Here is a 22,781-nt window from a genome sequence, read left to right as displayed (position 1 = left end):
GCAATGACCTGTGTTATTAAATGTCAGAATGAAATAGAGCTGGTTTTCCCAAAAAAGGAGAGAAGTACGATTCTTGCCCTTCTGGGATCTTTCAGAATAAGTATTCTAATCAGTTACCTTGCAAGACACATTCATCATTATAACTCACATAAAGTCATGGCCAAAACTCATCTCCTCTCAAAATGATAGTATACACTTTGCTTGGGATATCACCTATAGAAGAAGTGTAGAAAGGTTATCCTACATAAATATATTCTTAAAATCTGCATTCTGAAATTATTGTAAAATGCCCTAAATTTTCTGTGGAAAATATTTAAAGTTGCTTATTTTAGATGATATTCTTTCTTTCCGTATTTTTGTTAGAAAGCCACTTCCTTTTCTCTGAATAACTATTCCCAAACCAATCTCCCTTGAGTCTCTCCTCACTTATCCAAGTTTATAAAATTGGATGAAAGATATATTGGCATTTATTCAATGTGGCATTTCTTTTTCTTGCTTGTTTTTTTACTTGAGGTACGATTAAATGTCTCACTCCAATTTAATTTACAAGCTAGGAATCCTATAAATGTTAAACTAAAAAATAAATTAAAAGGTTGTTTGAGATAACAGGGGCTCACATAGAGTTAGTTGACTTGTTTCCTTAACACTGCTTCTAAGCCTGGATTCAAAATGTAGAATAGGGCTTTATTTGACCAAAATAACATCTAGTAACCCTTTCCTTTTTCCAGCTCCTTCGCTTTTACCCTGTCTCAAGCCAACATGTCACTGAAGAATGAGCCAAGAGTCAACACCTCGGCACTGCGGAAAATCGCTGCTGACATGAGTAATTTGATAGAAAATCTGGACACGCGGGAGCTCCACTTTGAAGGAGAGGAGGTGGAGTATGATGTGTCTCCCAGCGATCCCAAGACACAGGAAGGTACAGACTGATGGTCTGAGTGAGGAGAAGAGAGTTTATCAAGGTTGCTTGGCAGAGCACAGACTTGAAACAACCACCTGCAAATGATGGATCCTGCTTGCTGATGTCACAACCCTGGGCTGGGATTCATTAGCTGTTTTCTTGTTGCAGCATGTTATGAGTCTTAAGAAAGATGCCTCTAACAGACAAGTTATGCTAATATCAATGTATTCTTGCAATAACTTGCTTTACTTATTTGTTTTTCTAGTGTATATCCCTTTCTCTGCTATTTATAAGACTCAAGGATTTAAGGAGCCTAGTATACAGACGTATCTCTCCGGCTGTCCAGTGAAAGTGCAAGTTCTGGAAGTGGAGCGCTTTACGTCCACAACAAGGGTCAGAACCTTTATGGATTCAACATATATTAGTCAATATGTGCAGACTAACACATCGACTTACATTTTCCTCCCGTCTAGCTATAACTATGTTTTCAGCTTTCATTTGTGTTTTTGTTGATCAGTTCTGAATCCTCATCACCTCTCAAGTTTTGGCATCTTTCTCATTTAGTCTTTATTCTCCTATGCTTCTTTCTCCATTCTGGGAAAAAAAAAAAAAAGATTTAAGGCAATTTTTAAGTTGCAAAAACTAAGTTTCAAAGTGCCTCTCCTAGTCCTACTCACTCCCCAATTTTCTGTTCAGTGTGGCCTCATGCGGCATTGCCATTCCACCTAGAATGTCAGATATAAGCCAAAGAAATTTTTAGCTTTCCTAATGCTTGTTTAGCAAGAAAATAACGGTGCTACCTGGGTCCTGGGGAAAAAAAAAAAAAAAAAAAAAGCCGGAATGCTGCACTGACCAGTGCTATTGCCCAGAAGTATGGCTGAACAAATTCTGCTGGCATACCTTGCCTCTGACATGCTCTTAATACCTATTCACAGGTTTTCTCTTTGAGCTCTGGAAGGGCATTGGGAGTAGAATATGTTCATCAAGCAAAACTGTACCTCTTGAAGGGGACTGGACTAAGCCATTAGGGTTGCTGAGTGGCTCCTGCCTCAAGGGAAGTGTAGAGTAACTTTTTTACTAGGGGCAGGGTCTGCCTTCCCTTCCTCCTTGTTTTTTGGAGGGTGGCACAGGCTACCTGCGTCCTGATGGTTTTGCCTCATGCTCTGTCCTGACCGATCTGTTCTTATCCTGACTCCAAGCATAAGAACACAGCCACCTCCATGTCCAGCTTCCCTTCAGGTTCTTCCACATCTCCCCGAAACACCACTGAGCACAGCCTACCCAGAAGTGTCTCTAAGATGACATTTTCCTTCTTATTTTGCTTACCAGCTTTTAGATTGGGAAGTGATAACATGTGAGGATTAAGTGCACAGACTCCAGAGCCCGACCACATAGTTTAATTCCTGTCTTTGCATTGTGATCTCCAGCCAGTTACTTAACCTCTCTGTTTCTCAGTTCCCTCATCTAAATAATAGGTATAAAAGGGCGCACCTTTAGGATTGTTACAAGGATTTAATAATAATAACACATAGTATATAATTCAAGGATATTATATTGTGTATTATACAAGTATACAGTAAATAATACTGTGTACTATTATTACTAGGTATTTTCTAATGTTATTTATAAAGATAAATATTCAAACTACCAAACCAGGGACTTTTCTTTGCTCATATTCTTCTGTTAGGCAAATGAATTTAGTTTTATATAATTTTTCTTTTGGATCCCAATTTTTAAAACAAGGTATCATGTTATTTTCAAGTTTTGTTTTAAATCTTCGTCTGTGCAGGAAAACCAAGGAACCTACTTATGATTAATTTCACTAAGACACATGAACTGAACTCATGTAGTTTGTATGTGATTCCAGGTAAATACAATGACACTTTTCTGAATACATTTAAATAAAAACAACACTTTTCTGAATGCGTTCTAGTGCAAGCTCATGGCTAGGCACTTCTCTTTTCAGTCTCGTGACAACCCCAAGGGACAGATGGAGTCACTTGCCCTCCCAGGCAGGAAATCTCCCACTTTCCCCTCCAGCTCTGCCTCCCACCAGCCAGCACTCTGCCCCTCCAGGCTCCCTGCTTCTGTCGTCTGGCAGGGCCCAGGCAGTGGAGAGTCCAGCTAGGAGACCTGGGCCCCCCAGGGCTGGCTATGTGCCTCAACCAAAGGCACCCTCCCCCGTGCAGCCTCTGTACATGGCTCTCTCCTTCCCACTCCAGCACCTGGTCCTGCCTCTTCCCCTTCAGAACTAAGGATGCCTTCACGAGTCCCAGGTTACTGTCCTCTCACTGTGGTTTCCTCACCCTTATCACTCCTTCGTAGGCAGTCCCTTTATTGAAACTTCTTACACTGTTCCAGTTCTAAAGAATTCCAGTAATTCTGCTGGGACATTGTCTGACAGAACTGATGCTTGGCTGAGTCTTTATAGCTGGCAGGCTGCACCACAGGGTTTCCAAACCTTTAACATCTTCAAAAAGTTTGTGACAGGCTGTTTCCATTGGCCTATCCTGGCTTAGAATTGCTTAGAAGTTTAATGTCCAAAATTTTGGGTTTAAGTGCAAGAGAAAGAACTTGGCATTTGCAATGGTTTTTAAGTATTCAGCTTTCTTAGATTGGGAAATATAATCCTAAAATAGGTGGCAGCTTGCCTACATTGTATAATTTTTCTTATTTATTTGGCTTGTCTTAAACTGAGCATTTTGCACTTGAATGCAGAGTTTCTGGCCACTCTGAGTTTTCCTGCATCCTCCTCTGTGAAACATGATACAGGATGATGCCTATAATGAAAGGTGAAAAGACAGCATATAATAGACCCCAGAGCTGGGTTCTTTCAACTTCTGGTTATAGTACCTGTCATGGATCCTCACTGGATGCAAAGCAAATGCTAGATTTGAATATTTACCAGTGATATGTATGGATTCCAGACTTAAGAGCACAAATTGCATTGACTCTTGTCCTCATTTTTTATATACTACATCTACAGAGTGGTCATGCTTTAGAGTTTTGCAGAATATACCAAATATCAGCGATGAATGGTAGCAGACCAGGAATCACCCATAGGCTTGCTGACACCAAAGCCTGGATGACTAGCAAGGGAGGAAACATTTACTCTCTCCCCCCACCCCACCTCAAAACCTGTCAACACCTGTGGTACCTAAATCTCCCACAGGGGCCAGTGTCCACTCCCCTACCCCACCCCCACACAACATAGGACCTTCCTTCAAGATCTCCTGTCCCCCCATCCCCTGACACTTTCTGCTATATCAAAGCTTTTATCCCCCAGATCTGTTAGCTCTTCTGCTTGAAATAATTCACCAGCCACCAAGATATAGTTGCATTTTAATAAAAAAATATTTTAAATAGAAATTGATTTTAGGTTCATAGTGGGGGACTATATTTTGTGTGTAGGACGCTCTTTTGTTCTTTTCCCTCTAATCATCCTGTTCCTTCCTAGTCACTGGTGTTGCTTCAGGACAGGGAAAAGATTGTAGACAAGGATGGACCTTGCAAGGCGTTTCAGGAGAGGGCATTCATGTCATTTGTAAAGAGTAAAAGTGGGCTAAGATTGTGCTCTACCACGGAATCCATTTCCTCCAGCTCCCCCCTTGCCCCCTCCAATTGTCTGTTCACTGCTTGTACTTTTGGACAATCTCTTGGTAGCTAATTAGGGCTTTCATTCATTGTCTCTTTTACCGAGTTTCTTGTTTCAGAGGTTTGTGTATGTGTGTGTTTGTGTGTATTTGGAGTGATAAGATTTGTGGGAGTTTGTCTCTTTGGTGTGATTCAGAGTTTGTCTTATGTACAAGATGAATATTTGATAGAATATTATTTCTATAATTGGGTGTTTTTGAAACCATTTTGCTCAAGTACTTACACAAAATAAATGCACTGGGTTGTAAGGTACTTCCATGTTACTTATTAATTATTGTTCATTGATTTTGGAATTTTTATCGTTATCTCAAATACAAACCATTTTTATTTATCACTGTAGGTACCAAGCATCAATCTTTACACCATTGAATTAACACATGGGGAATTTAAATGGCAAGTTAAGAGGAAGTTCAAGCACTTCCAAGAATTTCACAGAGAGTTGCTCAAGTACAAAGCCTTTATCCGAATCCCCATTCCTACCAGAAGGTAACTGTTTCAGGACTAATTATAAAGTTATCCTGGTATGCGAGTTGGGTGGAAAGAATATTTTGTTCATCTATTGGCTAACTAGTCCATTGTTGATGGATATTGTTTATTAGATAGGCTGTTCTAAAAATAAGCCATCTTGGAGTTCCTATGGTGGCACAGTGGTAACGAACCTGACTAGTATCCATGAGGACACGGGTTCGATCCCTGGCCTTGCTCAGTGGGTTAAAGATCCAGTGTTGCTGTGAGCTGTGGTGTGGGTTGCAGACACGGCTCAGAACTCACGGGGCTGTGGCTGTGGTATAGGCCAGCGGCTACAGCTCTGATTCGACCCCTAGCCTGGGAACTTCTATATGCTGCAAGTGCAGCCCTAAAAAGAAAAAAAAAAAAAGCCATCTCATCAAAGATGTTATGAGAGTCATAGTTTGAAGGATAAGCTAATAAATGTTTGCACTGTGTGTGTGTTTTAGACACACATTTAGAAGACAGAATGTCAAAGAAGAGCCTCGAGAGATGCCCAGTTTGCCCCGTTCATCTGAAAACATGATCCGAGAAGAGCAGTTCTTTGGTAGAAGGGTGAGTCCTTTCACTCTTCTGCTGCTTTGAACGTACCTTCACAGCACACTATAAACATGGCATCTGCTGAGGGGTGGGGTGTGTCTGGATGCACCTTATCTCTCTCGCTTATCCATCACCCAGGCAGGTTTAGCTTCTTCAGAACTAGTTAGGCAATCCTTCTTCCCCAAGCTGCGCTGACCCTGGGGAGGTTGCCTTTCCCCAGAAGAGGTAGAGTTCTATGTCAGGAGTGACTTTGGGAGGAAGCTGCCCTCCCTGCAGAACCCCCTGGAGTTCATTGTGAGTCAAGATTGAGTTCATCCTTGAGGGCCTTGAGATCTATCCTTTTAAAATAATCTACTTCCATACATTTGTTTCAGAATTTGTGGAGGCTTGTCCTAAATGTATGGTCTCATGTCCAGGCTATATTGGGGCAGTTAGGGTCTGAGTGGAGTAGGACAGAGTACAGACACATACGACAGGAAGATAGAGACCTCACGAGCAGGACACTCTGCTTCGGTCTTCAGGGGGTAGAAGGTTAATTTATTTTATTTTTTACCAGAAAATTAACAAGTAAATGTCGGTTCTGTTTTGTAATCTGAAACTTCCATGTTCTGAAAGGGGTGTATTCAGGGTTCCTCGTCCAGTAATAGCATTAACAAATAATTGAAATAGTTTACAGAAGTTAAAATGGAACAAAGATCACATCATTGTTACTGTTTATGTTTTTCTTTAAGTATGATGACATCTCTAATCTTAAATATTCACATTACAGAAACAACTGGAGGATTACTTAACAAAGTTACTAAAAATGCCTATGTATAGAAACTATCATGCAACAGTAAGTACTATTCAGTTATTTAAATTTTGATGTAATTTATAAAATTGTAAAGTGTTGCCTAAATTTTAGATCATTTTATTACCTACAAATACTTGTATCCACTTCTGCATTATTCCTCAGGTTAAACTAAATGAAATGAATACAAAATTGATTTGACAGCAAGAATCTGGTTTATGGGGATACTATTTTAAAAATACCAAATATAACTTATTATGTCTGTAACAATACATGTAAATGAATTTGAAATGCTACTACAGGCTAGATTATCTGGAATTGAATCTCCTTCTTTCCTCAGGCTTCCAGAATAATGCCAAAAAGCATTTGTATTGCTGAATAAAAAACATTGAGTAATAGGTGATGAAAACAGTAGATTGCAATGGAAAAAAATATAAAAAACAATGTATATATGTATATGACTGAGTCACTTTGCTGTACAGCAGAAATTGGCACAACACTGTAAATCAACTATACTTTAATTAAAAATTTAAAATAAAAACAGTTGAGCAGAGCTGAATACCCAGAGATTATCAGGGGCATACTTAAGATTGCCATCTGATTGGCCCATGATGGCTATAAAAGGGCTGTCTTTTCAAGTGAAATTGAGAAGCATGGGAAAAGCTCAGGAGAGAAAACGCTCTTGAGAGTTCAGAGAAAAGAGAGGAGAGGTGGTAGGGCTTAGAAGTATCTGTAGAGGCTAAGTTTGGGAGACAGATAGCTGGCAAGCAGGAGGCAGTGGGCTTTGCAGAAGAAATCAATGAGCTCTGCCCTCTTAGAGGCCCTCGAAATAGGGAAGGGGGTGTTTTTAAAGGGTCAGCCTTCAATTATCTAAAGTTTCAGATAACTGAGAGTGCACTGGGTTATTATATTTTGTGCCTGTGTTTGTTTGTATAAACTGCACTGCTGTGGAGGTTGAACATGGGTATATGGTATGTGTGCAGAACCTCAGAACAGGTGCAGTTAGGATTCAGCCTCTAGTTTAGGGAATGGCATTAGGTAAACACATGAACAGAAAGAGGGAAGCCCTCTGGTTATTTAGGAGAGGAAGCAAGAGTGCCTTGACTCCTGGGAGTTTCTGGGGGGTTTCACTTCCCTATTGCTGCCTGCCAATGTGTTATTTGGAGGCTGGGTGTGGACCAGCTATTCCCCTTTACACACAAATGACCCTGGGGCTCAGCCACAGTACACCTTCTGCAGCCACTTACACTGTGACTTAAACAAGCTTCTGTGGTTTCATAATCCTAGAGAAGAGTTTTCCCAGTAAGACCAGCAATTTGAGTCCAGAGAATCTCAAGAGAAGGCTAATGGAAGGATTTCTTCCTTTCTAGGACTCAGGAATGTGCGTCTTTGAAAGACCACAACAAATAAAGCTATTGCTTCTAGTATTATGAAATCAGACATGGCTGTTTTCTTCAATAGAGAATTATTTAAATCTGTAGTAGTACCAGTATGCAATAATTTTCCATTCGTTTGACTTTTCTGCCTGCCTATGACTTGACTTTAATATTTCCTTTGGCTCTTGAATAGTACTTGCTGAGTCTTTCTATGTACTTTACTATGTTTTGGGGTCTAATGTTGATTTTAAAACTTTTACAGTTTTTCAAAATGTTCACTTTAATTTCTTTTCCAATCAACCTTTTAAAAAGATTTTAAAAGATTTCCAAAATCTTTTAAAAGTTCAGCCATATTGTATTTAGACATTCCAAAGTGTCTTCTAGACATTTCTGCTGGAAGGGGAAGCCTGGTTACAACTGACTATGTTATTTCTCATTTTTAATGGCTACTTATTCTCCCCAACAGCAGAATTCTCCAGAATGCTTCAAGAAAAGGATACAATTTGATCTGTCTTAATTCTCTATCATTATTTTCCTCTCATACTAATTATAATCTGGTCCAGAGATTAGATTTGCAGGCCTCTGCCTCTCATATTTGTGAAACTAGATTGGCACCTATGTGTTTCCTTTGATAATTGAGACATATGTTAAAAACTTCTGTCTGCAAAAAGCATATTAAAAGTTATTTTTACATAATCACATATAATTAATGTATATTTTTGTATGTGTAAAACAAGCCCCCAGTAATTTCTGGTGTCTGTTATTCCCCCAGGGCTTGTTTCTTGTCCCTTGGCAAGGGCACGCCTTGCTTCCTGTTTCTCTAACATTTAAATGTGTTTTTCATAAGTTCCTTTGAAAACAAAAAAGATACTGCTTAGTACATTATTCAGAGATCTGTAAGTCCAATGAAATATTGTCAGACTAAATTGATCATTGAATTCTTATTCCTGAGAATCACCTGCCCAAATGAGGACTGGAATTCTTTGTCATTTTTTTTTTTTTTTAGGGCTGCCCCTGCTGCATAAGGAGGTTCCCAGGCTAGGGGTCAAATTGGAGCTAGAGCTGATGGCCTATGCAACAACCATAGCAATGACAGATCCAAGCTGCATCTGTGACCTACAACACAGCTCACAGCAATGCTGGATCCTTAACCCACTGAGTGAGGCCAGGGATCCAACCTGTGTCCTCATGGATACTAGTCAGATTCATTTCTGCTGAGCCACGACAGGAAACTCCAGGACTGGAATTCTTATCATTGAAGATGCATTGAGAAGTTTAATACAATCTTTGTTAAATTTCAAATGATATTATTTAGGTTTGTTTCAAAATTGGCTTTACCACATTTGTTTTCATTTCCAAATCTGTACTAGAACATAACATTGCCAAAGATTTTTTTCTGTATAAAAGGACTAGCTCTTTCTTCACAATTCTCTTTAATAAACCATTAGAAATATAAATTTTATCTTAACACAACTTTAAATTTTCTCCATTGCCAATGTGTACCTTTTTATTTAGATGAAGTTCTTTTGCTTTTTTTTTTTGTTGTTGCTTTTTTTTTAGGGCCACACCTGCAGTATATGGAGGTTCCCAGGCTAGGGACCAAATCAGAGCTACAGCTGCTGGCCTACACCACAGCCATAGCAACACAGAATCTGAGCTGCATCTGCGACCTAAATCACAGCTCACGGCAATGCCAGATCCTCAACCCACTGAGCGAGGCCAGGGATCAAACCTCGTGTTTCCTAGTCAGATTCATTTCCACTGTGCCACAGTGAGAACTCCTAAATGAAATTCTTTAGATTTAGCAATTTTGCTATGACATCCTGAAGTTATGATTTCTGAATTATTTCAAAGAATATTTCTGTTGTCAACTATTTGATAAGAGCTGTGTGAATAAGAAAATATCCAGGTATTAGATAAGTGGTTTCCCTGATTTTTGCTTTTTATTTCCTGTTTTACCATTCAGAGTCTCTGACTTTGCATAAATTAGTTACGCCTCTGTAGTAGTTTCTTCCAGTGTAAACTAGGATTAGTGTTTTCTCTCTGCTCCCTAGCGATAAAACGAGAAGTTGTGGCTTAGGATTTTAAGGCATTTTGGATTCTGTGGCTTAAAGTCTGTAGTATCACTTCTAATAACCTATGCATTTCTACATTTTCCATTTAGAAAGCATTTCCACAAATCAGATTTAAAAAATGTATGGTACCGAATCACCATGTTTTGTACAAGAAATAAAATATAAAGACCTTAACTTTCAAAATCCTTATAAAATGCACTATGTGAAGATACATTTTATTTGAGGATTTCAAAGATATTTAAATCTTTTTGAATTTTAAAGATTTCCTCAAAGAACCTTAAGAAAGAAAATCAAGCATTTAATTCGACCTCACAAGTACTGACAACTTTTGAGAGATGTGTAATTTTTCTTACAAAGTTAATATTAGATAATCCCAATCACACATACAAAACTTCAAGGGAAAGTTGTTATGTTTCATTTTATTAATCTCATTTTCAAGCCCAGATCAGATGCCATTTCCTCTGTGATGTCATATTAGCTAGGAAGAAGTCACCTTCTCTTTATAACTATAACTCTGTAACTCCTTTGGCTCTTCCCACAGAACTTGGCTGATGTGGAGTGTTTTCCATGTCTGGTCTCCTCTCTGCCTCCTAAAGCCAGGAGCATTTTTTTTTTTTGCCTTTGATTTTCTATTAAGGTCGATATTGCCATGGTCTACTGCTGTTGGCAGATCTCTCCATGACTTCTTCAGCATTTTGTCTCTACATCTTAGTGCACACATCACTTTCTTGGCTGTGTTTTAACTGCTCCTAATGTGTACTCTTTCACGGCAGTACCACTGTTATTGATCTGTAGGAGTACCCCAGATTGTTTATAAATGGAAGTACCTAATAGTGTTTTTTTGAATGCAAAAATTTCTCCCTCTCTCTCTCTCTTTTTTTTTTTTTCATTCTAAAGTATGGTTTTTTTGGCCTCTTTTTAGACAGAGTTCCTTGACATAAGCCAGCTGTCTTTCATCCATGATTTGGGACCAAAGGGCATGTAAGTTTCATGTTGGGTTTCTGAGAAGTGAGAAAACTTGATGGGCATTAACAATTGATGTATGCCAAGGTGATGGAACTCGCCTGTCTTCACTTAGCCGCTTTTCTTCCCAACAGAGTTAGAGCACCTGCAAGGCCTATTTATATAAGACAGAGTATCTTGCTGCATTAAACAAGAGTGGCAACTGCTCCACCCTCCTCCCCATGTGCTCAGCTCAGATTTCCTCTAACCCACAGCAGGGGTATTTAACAGAGGTGGCAAATATAATGTGTGGGAGAAGGCATTAAAAATCAAATATACAAGATCCTTTTTTTCAATCATAAAAGCTGTGTATCACTCATTTTAATGACTGAAAAATCATACTGTGTGAAATGTATGTTAGTATAACAGGATTTAAATTTACTTAATGATTATTATTTTCCTTCACAATATGAGAGCCTGACATTAGAAAGAGCTTAACTTCAGTAGTTGTTTTAATTTTTTTGTTGGGTTAGCCATTATTATTGTTCGTTCTTTTCACATCTTTCAAAACCAAGATATTTCTCTTTCCAAAGTAATAGCTTTACTCTGTGTTTAGTGTGGCTTGGTTCTAGAACTGTAGGTGAAGAGATGCAGAAATACCCTGGAATCTGTGGGTGGGCACCTCAACAGCAGCTGAAACTTCTCTGCGCAGACATTTGGCAATGTTTGGCATAATGACTGGAGGGAATCCTCAGCACTTAGAGCTAGAAGCTGGGATGCTTAAGGTCCTGCAGTGTGTGCAGCAGAATTATGCTGCCCCCAGAGCCAACACAGGTCTATATCTGTTTTTAAAGATTAGCTGTGGAGTTCTTGTCATGGCTCAGTGAAAACGAATCTGACTAGGATCCATGAGGATGCAGGTTCGATCCCTAGCCTCGCTCAGTGGGCTAAGGATCCGGCGTTGCCATGAGCTGTAGTGTAAATTGTAGATGGGGCTCGGATCTGGCGTTGGTATGGCTGTGGTGTTGGCAGCAGCTGTAGCTCCAATTCGACCCTGACCCTGGGAACTTGCATATGCCACAAACACGGCCCTAAACCCCCCTCCCCCCGCAAAAAAAAGATTAGCTGCTACGGGGACTCAGCCTAGTAAACATGAAGGAGGAAGGAGTGGAGTGGGGCATGTGAGAATGAAACAGTTTATTTAGTCCCAAGTTGTGAGGCTGTATCAGCTAAGTGTGAGTTGGAAGTTTGAAGATGATGGGTTAACTTGATGTCTCTTTCAGAGAAGGTATGATAATGAAAAGATCTGGAGGACACAGAATACCAGGCCTGAATTGCTGTGGTCAGGGAAGAGCCTGCTACCGGTGGTCAAAAAGGTAGGACTTAAGAGTTTTGTTTTAATAAATTAGATATTTAGGGAATTTTTATATGCTAGTTTTTAATTATAAATCTTCGAAAGTCATGACACAGAAAATTTTAAATTAGTTTAGGTTCTAAATTTCAGCATCCATTTAAACACTCTACTCAAACTTGAACTTATAGGCAGCATGTGCAAATTTATGCATTAAATACATAAAAAAAGCAGTGGGCCATAGGATTAAAAAAAAAAAACAACTGGTCAGCCAAAGAATATATAGAGTGGCCAATAACACAAGTAAATATGCTCAATATCATTAGTCATTAGGGAAATATAAATCAAAACCACAATGATACACAACTTCACACCCACTAGGATGGCTATAATTAAAAATAAAAAAAAGATGGACAATAGCAAGTATTGACAAGGATGGAGAGAAACTGGAGCCCTCATATATTGCTGGTACAAATGTCAAATAGTGTGGCCACTTTGGAAAACAATGTGGCAATTCCTCAAATGTTAAACATAGAGTTAACCACATCCCCTGGCAAATCCACTTCTAACTACTTCCAAAGAGTATTGAAAAAAAAATCTATATTAAAACTTATACGTGAATGTTCATAACAGCATTATTCAGAATAGACAAAATGTAGAAATAACTCTGATGTCCATTGATTGATGAATGGTTAAGCAAAATGTATATATCTACATGGTGGAATATTATTTGACTATAAAAAAGGAATGAAGAATACTAAGGAGTATGGAGAGTCTTTCTGGAAAATGTCTGGGATTAGATGGCCATGACTGTTGCACAAATTCATGAATATACTAAAAACCATTAAATTGTACATTTTAAAGATGAATTTTATGGTTTGTGAATTAGTCTGAATAAAATTTTTAAAATTTTAATAAAAAAAGGAAGTACTGATACATGTTATATCATGAATGAACCTTGAAAACATTGCACTTAGTGAAAAAAATACAGAATCAAAAGGTCACATATATAATTCCATTCATATGAAATGTCCTGAATAAACAAATCTGTAGAGACAGAGTAGATGGGTGGTTTCCAGGGGCTACGGGAGGAGGGGAATAGGGAGTTACTACTAGGGTGTGGGCTTTCTTTATGGGTGATGGAAATATCCTGGAATTAGATATTAATGATGATGATGCACAAATTTACAAATATACTGAACTAAAATATATTAAAACCCCACTAAACTATACATTAAGAATAAAAAAAAAAAAGATTGGTCAGAGTTCAGGGATAATTTTAGATCTGTGTTTGCGAGAATATATATTATGGTGAGTGTGACATAGACAGAGAACTTTAATTTATATTCTATGCCCTATCCAGCTAAAGACTCCCCATGGAGCAGTGTTCTTACCTGGTTCTTATTTCTCAAACATTTATCACAATAGTTTGAACATAGTAGACAATAGCTATTTGTCACAATGATAATTTACTGGGATTTTGAAAATGATTAAGAAATATGTTATTTCTCTAACCTTGAGAAAGATACATGAACTCAGATATAAATATGAAATTGAGCTCTATGTGTGCTAAAAATATATAAACTTAAAACTAGGATCTATCTTTAAACATATTTCAGATACACTACCAGCAAAGAGTACTGTTAAGTTGGGCTTTTGTTTTTTGGGTGTTGAAAGGCTAGGAGACATTATAAGAAAAAGATCAAGAGATTATGCCAGAGAAAATTGAAAACTTCTGTTCTACAAAAACCTTTTTTTTTTTTTTACTAAAATAAAAAGATAAATAAAAGACTAGAAAAAAATTATTTTCAAATAGACTAATTAACTTACATAAATGTCCCCAGAAGCTTAGGGTTTAAGTAATAGCACAAGAAATCCAGAAATTCTCACTTGAGGTACCTTCCCACCTCTCCCACCCCCATTTGTACACAACCCTGGGAGACACTAAATGCCAACCTGAAGGAGCAATGGAGTGAGCCAGCCTGCTCCTGCCCTTGCTCCCTGTCCCATGCCATGCCTCTCTAGGAGGCAGGGCTTCCCAGGCCATAGGACCCTGCTGAAGATTCCTCCTGCTTACTTCTCCCCAGTCATCAACTTTGCCTAAGGTTACTGCTGAGTGCCAAGCGTGGATTTGAAGACTGCAAGCACCTGCATGTCTTCACCTGACTGAAGACTTGCTCTGGGCTGCCTGAGCAGAGTGGGCTGGAAGTGTTCGCAGCCCCTAAGAGCAGCCCTCAACCAACAGCTGGCAGGAGTCAACTAAGAGCCATCTTCGATGGCCCCTTCTTGCTCTTCCTTCCTTTCCTTCCCTCCCTGGCTCCCTAAGAAATCCCTTTACAAACTTATGTCCCTGTCTCAGAGGTGCCTTCTGGAGCAACCCAAGAAATGGAAACCTTCGTTTGGTCCATTCAGTCATGTATTGAGTGCCTAATGTTTGCCAGGCTGTGTTCTAGCTGCTGTGAGAACATTGGTGAGCAAGACAATGTCCCTGCCCTCACGGAACATTATTGGAGGGGAACGCAGGCAATGGAGAAGCTGACATGCAATGTGAATGACATCAATGTAGGTGGTGATCAGAGCTTTGAAGGCAGTGGGATAGTGAGGGGTGTGAGGACCGCAGAGGGTGACTTCAGCTACAGAAGCCAAGGAACTGACCTTTGGTTGTATCTTCTATGAGAAAGGGCAGCTGAAAAGATGGGGAGAGGGGAGACTTTGTTATGGAATGGAAATGTACCTCCCCCACTTTTTAAATTTTGGATTAAATCAGACTTCAACCAGGACAATCTAAAAAGATATGATCCTCCCTGGAATGAAATGTGTCATCATTTTAAATTGGGTAAATCTTTCCATGAAGATTGAAGCCTCGGTTCCATATAAATGAGTCACATTCGTGGGATATAAAATATCAGTACCAAATAAAGATGATACGATGTAGCTGACAAAATTCATTTAGAAAGTTTCCCACAGTAGAAAGCTATTGGTTTCTAAATAGCAGTTACTTTTTTTATTTTTTATTTTTCCCACTGTACAGCAAGGGGATCAAGTTATCCTTACATGTATACATTACAATTACATTTTTTTCCCCACCTTTTTTCTGTTGCAACATGAGTGTCTGGACATAGTTCTCAATGCTATTCAGCAGGATCTCCTTATAAATCTATTCTAAGTTGTGTTTGATAAACCCAAGCTCCCGATCCCTCCCACTCCCTCCCCCTCCCATCAGGCAGCCAAGTCTTTTCTCCAAGTCTATGATTTTCTTTTCTGAGGAGATGTTCATTTGTGCTGGATATTAGATTCCAGTTATGAGTGATATCATATGGTATTTGTCTTTGTCTTTCTGGCTCATTTCACTCAGTATGAGATTCTCTACTTCCATCCATGTTGCTGCAAATGGCATTATGTCATCCTTTTTTATGGCTGAGTAGTATTCCATTGTGTATATATACCACCTCTTCCGAATCCAATCATCTGTTGATGGACATTTGGGTTGTTTCCACGTCCTGGCTATTGTGAATAGTGCTGCAATGAACATGCGGGTGCATGTGTCTCTTTTAAGGAGAGTTTTGTCCGGATAGATGCCCAAGAGTGGGATTGCGGGGTCATATGGAAGTTCTATGTATAGATTTCTCAGGTGTCTCCAAACTGTTCTCCATAGTGGCTGTACCAGTTGACATTCCCACCAGCAGTGCAGGAGGGTTCCCTTTTCTCCACAGCCCCTCCAGCACTTGTTATTTGTGGATTTATTAATGATGGCCATTCTGACTGGTGTGAGGTGGTATCTTATGGTAGTTTTGATTTGCATTTCTCTTATAATCAGCGATGTTGAGCATTTTTTCATGTGTTTGCTGGCCATCTGTATATCTTCTTTGGAGAAATGTCTGTTCAGGTCTTTTGCCCATTTTTCCATTGCTTGATTGGCTTTTTTGCTGTTGGGTTGTATAAGTTGTTTATATATTCTAGAGATTAAGCCCTTGTCGGTTGCATCATTTGAAACTATTTTCTCCCATTCTGAAAGTTGTCTTTTTGTTTTCTTTTTGGTTTCCTTTGCTGTGCAAAAGCTTTTCAGTTTGATGAGGTCCCATGGGTTTATTTTTGCTCTAATTTCTATTGCTTTGGGAGACTGACCTGAGAAAATATTCATGATGTTGATGTCAGAGAGTGTTTTGCCTATGTTTTCTTCTAGGAGTTTGATGGTGTCCTGTTGTATATTTAAGTCTTTCAGCCATTTGGAGTTTATTTTTGTGCATGGTGTGAGGGTGTATTCTAGTTTCATTGCTTTGCATGCAGCTGTCCAGGTTTCCCAGCAATGCTTGCTGAATAGACTTTCTTTTTCCCATTTTATGTTCTTGCCCCCCTTGTCAAAATTTAATTGACCATAGGTGTCAGGATTTATTTCCGGGTTCTCTATGGTTCCGTTGATCTGTCTGTCTGTTTTGGTACCAGTACCACACTGTTTTGATGACTGTGGCTTTGTAGTATTTCTTGAAGTCTGGGAGGGTTATGCCTCCTGCTTGGTTTTTGTTTCTCAGGATTGCTTTGGCAATTCTGGGTCTTTTGTTGTTGCATATAAATGTTTGGATTGTTTGTTCTAGTTCTGTGAAAAATGTCATGGGTAATTTGATAGGGATTGCATTGAATCTGTAGATTGCTTTGGGTAGTATGGCCATTTTTACAATATTGATTTTTCCAATCCAGGAGCATGGAATATCTTTCCATTTCTTTACATCTTCTTTGATTTCTTTGATTAAAGTTTTATACTTCTCGGCACATAGGTCCTTTACCTCTTTGGTCAGGTGTATTCCGAGGTATTTGATTTTGTGAGGTACAATTTTAAAAGGTATCGTATTTTTGTGTTCCTTTTCTAATATTTCATTGCTGGTATACAGAAATGCAACTGACTTCTGAATGTTAATCTTATATCCTGTAAATAGCAGTTACTTTTAAGGGCAACACTCAGTCATAACTCTATTTTTTATTTTCGTGTCCATAAAAACCATTCTGATCACTTTATAATTCTATACTGACAAACTGACATAAGGCAAACAAGACAATCAAACTTTCAATCAAGTCTCATGATGATCTTATCTCAGACACAAGTGTAAAGGAAAAAGACAGCAAACACAGCAAACATTTCTTCCCTCAATTGAAACATCTGCTTAAATAGCACATCCTATTGATGGGCTGGATGGTAAGTTCCTTATCTCAAATAATGTCTTAATATGAAAGAGGTAGTGTTTAAGAAATAAGTTTAGCAGTTACTTTACTGAACTGGCAGCTATACAATAATTATAACTTTTAGACAGTGACCATGTCTAAATGATTTCATTTACTCTCTTGGAGCCACTTGTGCAGCCATTATTTAGGCGAGACAGTTGCTTTGCTTGAAGACTTGCTCTGGGCCCTGGAAAGGTACCAGTGGATATGGCATATATTCCCTGCTCTAAAAGATCTCACTTTCTAGTGGAGGAAAGACAATAAACACAAGACAAATAAATACTTCCAGATAGTGATAAATGCTATGAAAAAGCTAAGCAGGATGGAATAGGGGGTGGCTGAGAGCCTGGGATAGCCTCTCTGTGGAGGAATGTTTAAGCAAAGGATTGATTGACAGGAGGAACTGCCTATGTGAGGATCTGAAGAAATAATTTCTAGGTAAGGAATAGCAAATATGGAAGCCCAAAGAACAAGCTTAGCAAGTCTTAGGACCAGCAAGACCAATGTGATGGGAGAGACTAATAGGATATGAGGCTGAGAAGGCCATGTCTAGCTCAGATGGGTCTATCTGTGTTTTAATGATGCGGCAAGTATTATTAGCACAGGTGGAAAGCATCTTGTTAAAATAGACCATGACGTCACCTGATTTAGAACAAGAGCATTCATAGAAGCTTACATTTATTGGTACCAGGCAGTATGCTGAGCAATGTCAGTGAGCCATCTTAGAGACCTTCAGAAACACTATGAGCTGGGCATTACTGTCATCCTCATTTTCTGGATTAGACCTCAGGTTTGGTTATCCAAGCTCATACAAGCAGCGAGTGGTAGAACCAGACAGAATTGGAGCCCAGGAAAGCTGACGTCAAGGCAGACACTTAGTCCCTGTGCAGCAGGTCTTGATGCCCAAAAGGTTGCTTGATAGATTCCTTTCTTGATGCATATCCTTCTGTTAAAGAAAAAAAAAAACATATTGACAAGAGAAAGGAAAGAAACCTGAAGAGTTTTAATGAATGGCATCATTAAGAAGAGTTATAAATAAAGGCCAGGAGTCAATTCACCTGATAGCTAATGGCTGTTACAGAGAACAACACATCATTGTCAAAACAGAAACCATCATCTCCTGCCTTCAGCAGTCACTGAACAGTCCTATGTTTCCAGTCTGCCAGGTCTTAGAAGGGCAAGGGAAGAAGCTTTCATATAAGACACATTGTTGATGGAGCCCCAGGTTGAGCAGTGCCTTGGTCCGACGCTACACTCAGCCCTCTGATTTCTGTTGCTGACCAAGGCTGTTTGTAGCCTCTGTGAGAGAAAAGTTCCCATTCCTGCCAGATGTTGCAGCGTACATCGGCATCTCTCTCAGCTGGTGTTCTGCTGCAGGAGGGTATTTCTGCACAGTGGTACCTCTGGTCTATTCCTGAGGGCTTGTTTTGCAGTACTTAGCCTTGGCGGTTATGCCAAGAGCCTGTGCTTGTTGGTTTTGTTAGCCCCTCGTCCTCCCACTCTGTTGTCTCTGGTTTGGAGCTCTGGCCAGAGCTGGCTCTGATGCCATTTAGGTACCCTTGACTTCTAGGCAGGCAAGTTCCCAAGTCTGGTATGCTTGACTTTCTTTCATAGTTTGGCAAACCTGCCAGCTGTGGTTTTTAAAGCCTGTGTCTCCTTCCCGGTCAGCACCATGGCACATAGGTGTTAGGAGCCTGTGCCCTGCTTTCTGCTCTCTAGCTTACTAAAAAAGTCAAGCCTTGACAAGGTACTGCAGGTAAAGAAGGACCTTTAACTGATACGTGATCCATCTACTCTCTCTTAACCTTGACTGATGTTTATCAACAGGCAGCTGCATGTCCCTGTCTCATAACTCAGCCCCATCAGAATGATCGAGTTACCATTTGACATCATGGCCTTGGCATTCATATGGAGCAGTGTTATGAGAGTTCTTATAAAACATGTAATTTTTGCATTTGCTGAAAATTATTGAAAATGTTTTCCATTATTACTATCAGTTGCCTTAGGTTAGGTTCCAAGTGAGAAACTTTCTTTGAAATTTTTTGGTTTTTTGGTGGGAGACCTCTTTATTTCTTTATTCATTTGATAAGAAAAATCAGGAAGCCCAAACCTACATCGATGTTCCATCAGTATAATTTTATTAGTGTTGTGGTTAGGTTATTTCTTTCTGTGACCTTGATGTTTTTCCTTTTATTAACCATATCACATGTATGTCCTTAACTGTGTTATCCTAATCCATCCCACCCCCTTTTATTGGAAAGTATACAGCCTATAAAAAAAATGAAATAAATGAAACTATGGAAATCAATGGAAATTTGTCTTCATTAAATCCCAAATTAGCCACTAAAATGTAATATCATTAGCAATTTAAGTAACGATTTATCATAGATTTCTTATCAATGCTAAGTTCCCATGTTACAATATTACTTAATTTTTGATCAGGTGTTCTGACCTTACCTATTTCATAATGTGCTTTATGTTGCCTAACATGGGATGTAATACTCCCATTGTTACTTAATTTAGTTATCTACCAAATCATTCCATAACTACACAGTTGAAGGTAAATATGTTAGCTGAAACGTGACAAATTTCCATTTGTTTTCACTTTAAATCAACACTTCCCCTTCTCTCTTGCTCTTTCCATTGTCAGTATCACGCCTATCATATGTGTCCTTACTACTCAATGGATGGTCTTGACCTCAGCATCCCCTTTGAGTCTGCTGGAATGCAGACTCTCAGGCCCTGCCCCAGACCTACAAATCAGAAACTGCATTTTAACAAGATTCCCAGGTGATGCGTATTTACCATGAAGTGTGAGAAGCACTGTTCTCTGTTATTGCAGCAACTTGCTAACCTGATACGGTGCATCCCTCCTTATCCCTCATCCCTTTCTAAAACACGGTTCCCATGATTTATTGTCCCATCACCTTGCCAGAGCATGAGAGCTCCCTCATGTAATAAGCACCTGGATGTCTTCATTAAAAACACAGATTGTTAGGCCTTTTTGAATGGATCTGTGATGGGGCCTGGGAATCTATTTTTTTAACAAGCACTTCAAGAGATTCTAGTGATCAGGCAAATTTTTTTTTTTTTTTTTTTTTTTTTTTAAGAGCTGCACCCACAGCATTTGGAAGTTCCCAGGCTAGGGGTCCACAGGCTGTGCCACAGCCACAGCAACATCAATACCAGATCCAAGATTCATCTGCTGTATCTTCGACCTACATCACAGCTCTCAGCAACGCCGGATCCTTAACCCACTCAGTGGGGAGAGGGATTGAACCTGCCTCCTCATGATTACTGGTCAGATTTGTTTCCTCTGAGCAATGATGGAACTCCAGTCAGGCAAATTTAGAAAACACTGGTTCCATGATATAAAATCAGCCTCCTTGGCATGGCCTTCGTATCCTCCTCAGTGTGGCCTTTGCCCGTTCCCCCCATCTACCCTCATCTGTCTGTTTTCCCTTACTACACTCCCTGAAACTTTGGCCTTCCAAACTTTCTCCCGAGATAGGTAGCATCCTCAACTCTTAGCACCTTTGCTAACTCTCCCCTTTGTGAGGGGGGTACACCTTGACCAACCCCCTAGTCTCTACCTGATGGGTTCCTCCCTGGCCTCACTCAGACACCAGCTCTTTGAGCAAATGCCACCAGCTCATTCTCTTAGTCAGAGCTAAGGACTGCCTCCTCCTTACACACATGACTTTTTGCTCTTTTCTTCTAGCACCTGTCCAGTACAGCCTAGAATTTTCCTTGTGCCCCACTAGCCTAAGAAGCTCCTTTGAGAACTTCACCCAAACTCGTGGTTTATCACTGTACTTTTTCATCACGAAGCTCTTACACATATGTTGAATTGAATGCAGATGTGCTTTTGAGAGATCATGTTCCACTGAACATCACTTATTAATGGTCCTTAAAGCCACAAATAATTTGAAATGAACAATGGAATATTATAAAGTACTGCATGCTTACTGTAGGTGTTTTAAAGGGGGGATTTTACTTACGGAGAGATTTATTTGCCTCTTTTATGGTGGTTTATTTGACCAACACCAACCCAGTTCACTTTGCCAACAGTTGTGCTGCTGCATCTTATGAGCCCTGCCTACTATTATTGGCTTTCTTTCAGGCTTTGCTATTAGTGTGGTTTGTTGTTTGTTTTTACCCTGCCCACAGCTTGTGGAAATTCTTGGCCAGGGATCAATCCAAGCCTCTTCAGTGACAATATGAGATCCTTAACCTGCTTCACCACCAGGGAACTCTCCATTAGTGTTTAAAGAGATATTGAATTGTCTTGAATTGCTTGATGCCAGTACCTCTCAGAAAAAAGTAATAGAAAGATATTTTTATTATTTTATTCTTTCATAGTGAGTTTTATTAAAAAATAAATCCCTTGTGTAGAAAATAAAATTATGTCTGCTGTCTGCTAGAATGTTTAATTCAGACTTGTCTGTTGGTTCATTTCATTTCAGTAAATTCAGTGCAACTCAAAAAAATATTTATTTCCTTCTTGCAGGTGGTTGATAGTGAAAGATTCCTTTTTACTGTATATGAAACCAGACAGTGGTGCTATTGCCTTCGTCCTGCTGGTAGATAAAGAATTCAAAATTAAGGTGGGGAAGAAGGAGACAGAGACAAAATATGGACTACGAATTGATAATCTTTCAAGGTAGAAATTGCAAGTATTTTTTAAATTACACTGAAAAACAGAGTTTTTCTTCCAACCTTAAGTGAAGAAGAATGTGAAATAATTTAGATGTTAGAAATTGTGGAATTCATCCTCAGTCAAAAGTAATGAAACTGCTTTTCTTTATGTTCATTTTTAAGAGTAGAATATCCTATGTTCAAGTCAGAAGAAATGATCCCATGTGTTACTGTGTGCCTGTTTTAACGAAATATATGCCTATCTTAGCAAAATCGATTACTCAATAATACCGATTTACTGAACAGATGAGTGATAATTTGTAGTTTTAAAAAGTAAAATTTTACTTTACAACCTGATATCCTTTAATTAACAAACATGTAAAAAGTTACGTGATTTACAAAAATTCTGTTTACACACAGATTTTTAAGAAAGATACCCTGAAGGAAAAAAAAATTAGGAGTTCCCGTTGTGGCTCTGCAGTTAATGAACCTTACCAATATCCATAAGGACACAGGTTCGATCCCTGGCCTTGCTCAGTGGGTTAAGGAACCTGCGTTACCTTGAGCTGTGGTGTAGGTCGCTGACACGGCTTGAATCTGGCATTGCTGTGGCTGTGGCATAGGCTGATGGCTACAGCTCCAATTGGACCCTTAGCCTGGGAACCTCCATATGCCTCGGGTGAGGCCCCAAAGGGACAAAAGAGAAAAAAAAAGAAATATACCTTGAGGGATATTGGAGTGTATATTTTCGATATTTCTGATAAATATGTTTCTTTCTGGAAGGTTGTAGTTA

General features: G+C 39.2%; 1 protein-coding gene across 14 annotated transcripts in view; it reads left to right on the top strand.

The window, feature by feature from the left end:
- The window catches only part of PLD1 (phospholipase D1), a 224,052-nt gene that overhangs the window by 82,233 nt on the left and 119,038 nt on the right, over positions 1–22,781 (top strand). For 13 of the 14 annotated variants that reach the window (XR_002337490.1, XM_005657100.3, XM_013990128.2 and 10 more), the window contains 8 exon segments: positions 729–919; positions 1,167–1,294; positions 4,896–5,041; positions 5,512–5,617; positions 6,372–6,437; positions 10,766–10,824; positions 12,069–12,161; positions 21,861–22,013. Coding sequence is in view for 13 of the 14 variants with exons in the window: in XM_005657100.3 (XP_005657157.1) it covers positions 760–919; positions 1,167–1,294; positions 4,896–5,041; positions 5,512–5,617; positions 6,372–6,437; positions 10,766–10,824; positions 12,069–12,161; positions 21,861–22,013 (911 nt within the window). In the remaining variant the exon portion in view is untranslated. 14 annotated transcript variants of the gene reach the window in all.

The sequence above is a fragment of the Sus scrofa genome, chromosome 13 (assembly GCF_000003025.6).
Source record: "Sus scrofa isolate TJ Tabasco breed Duroc chromosome 13, Sscrofa11.1, whole genome shotgun sequence".
Lineage (NCBI taxonomy): Eukaryota > Metazoa > Chordata > Mammalia > Artiodactyla > Suidae > Sus > Sus scrofa.
The sequence above is the reverse complement of the archived record's forward strand: the minus strand, read 5'-3'. Positions and strand labels throughout refer to the sequence as shown.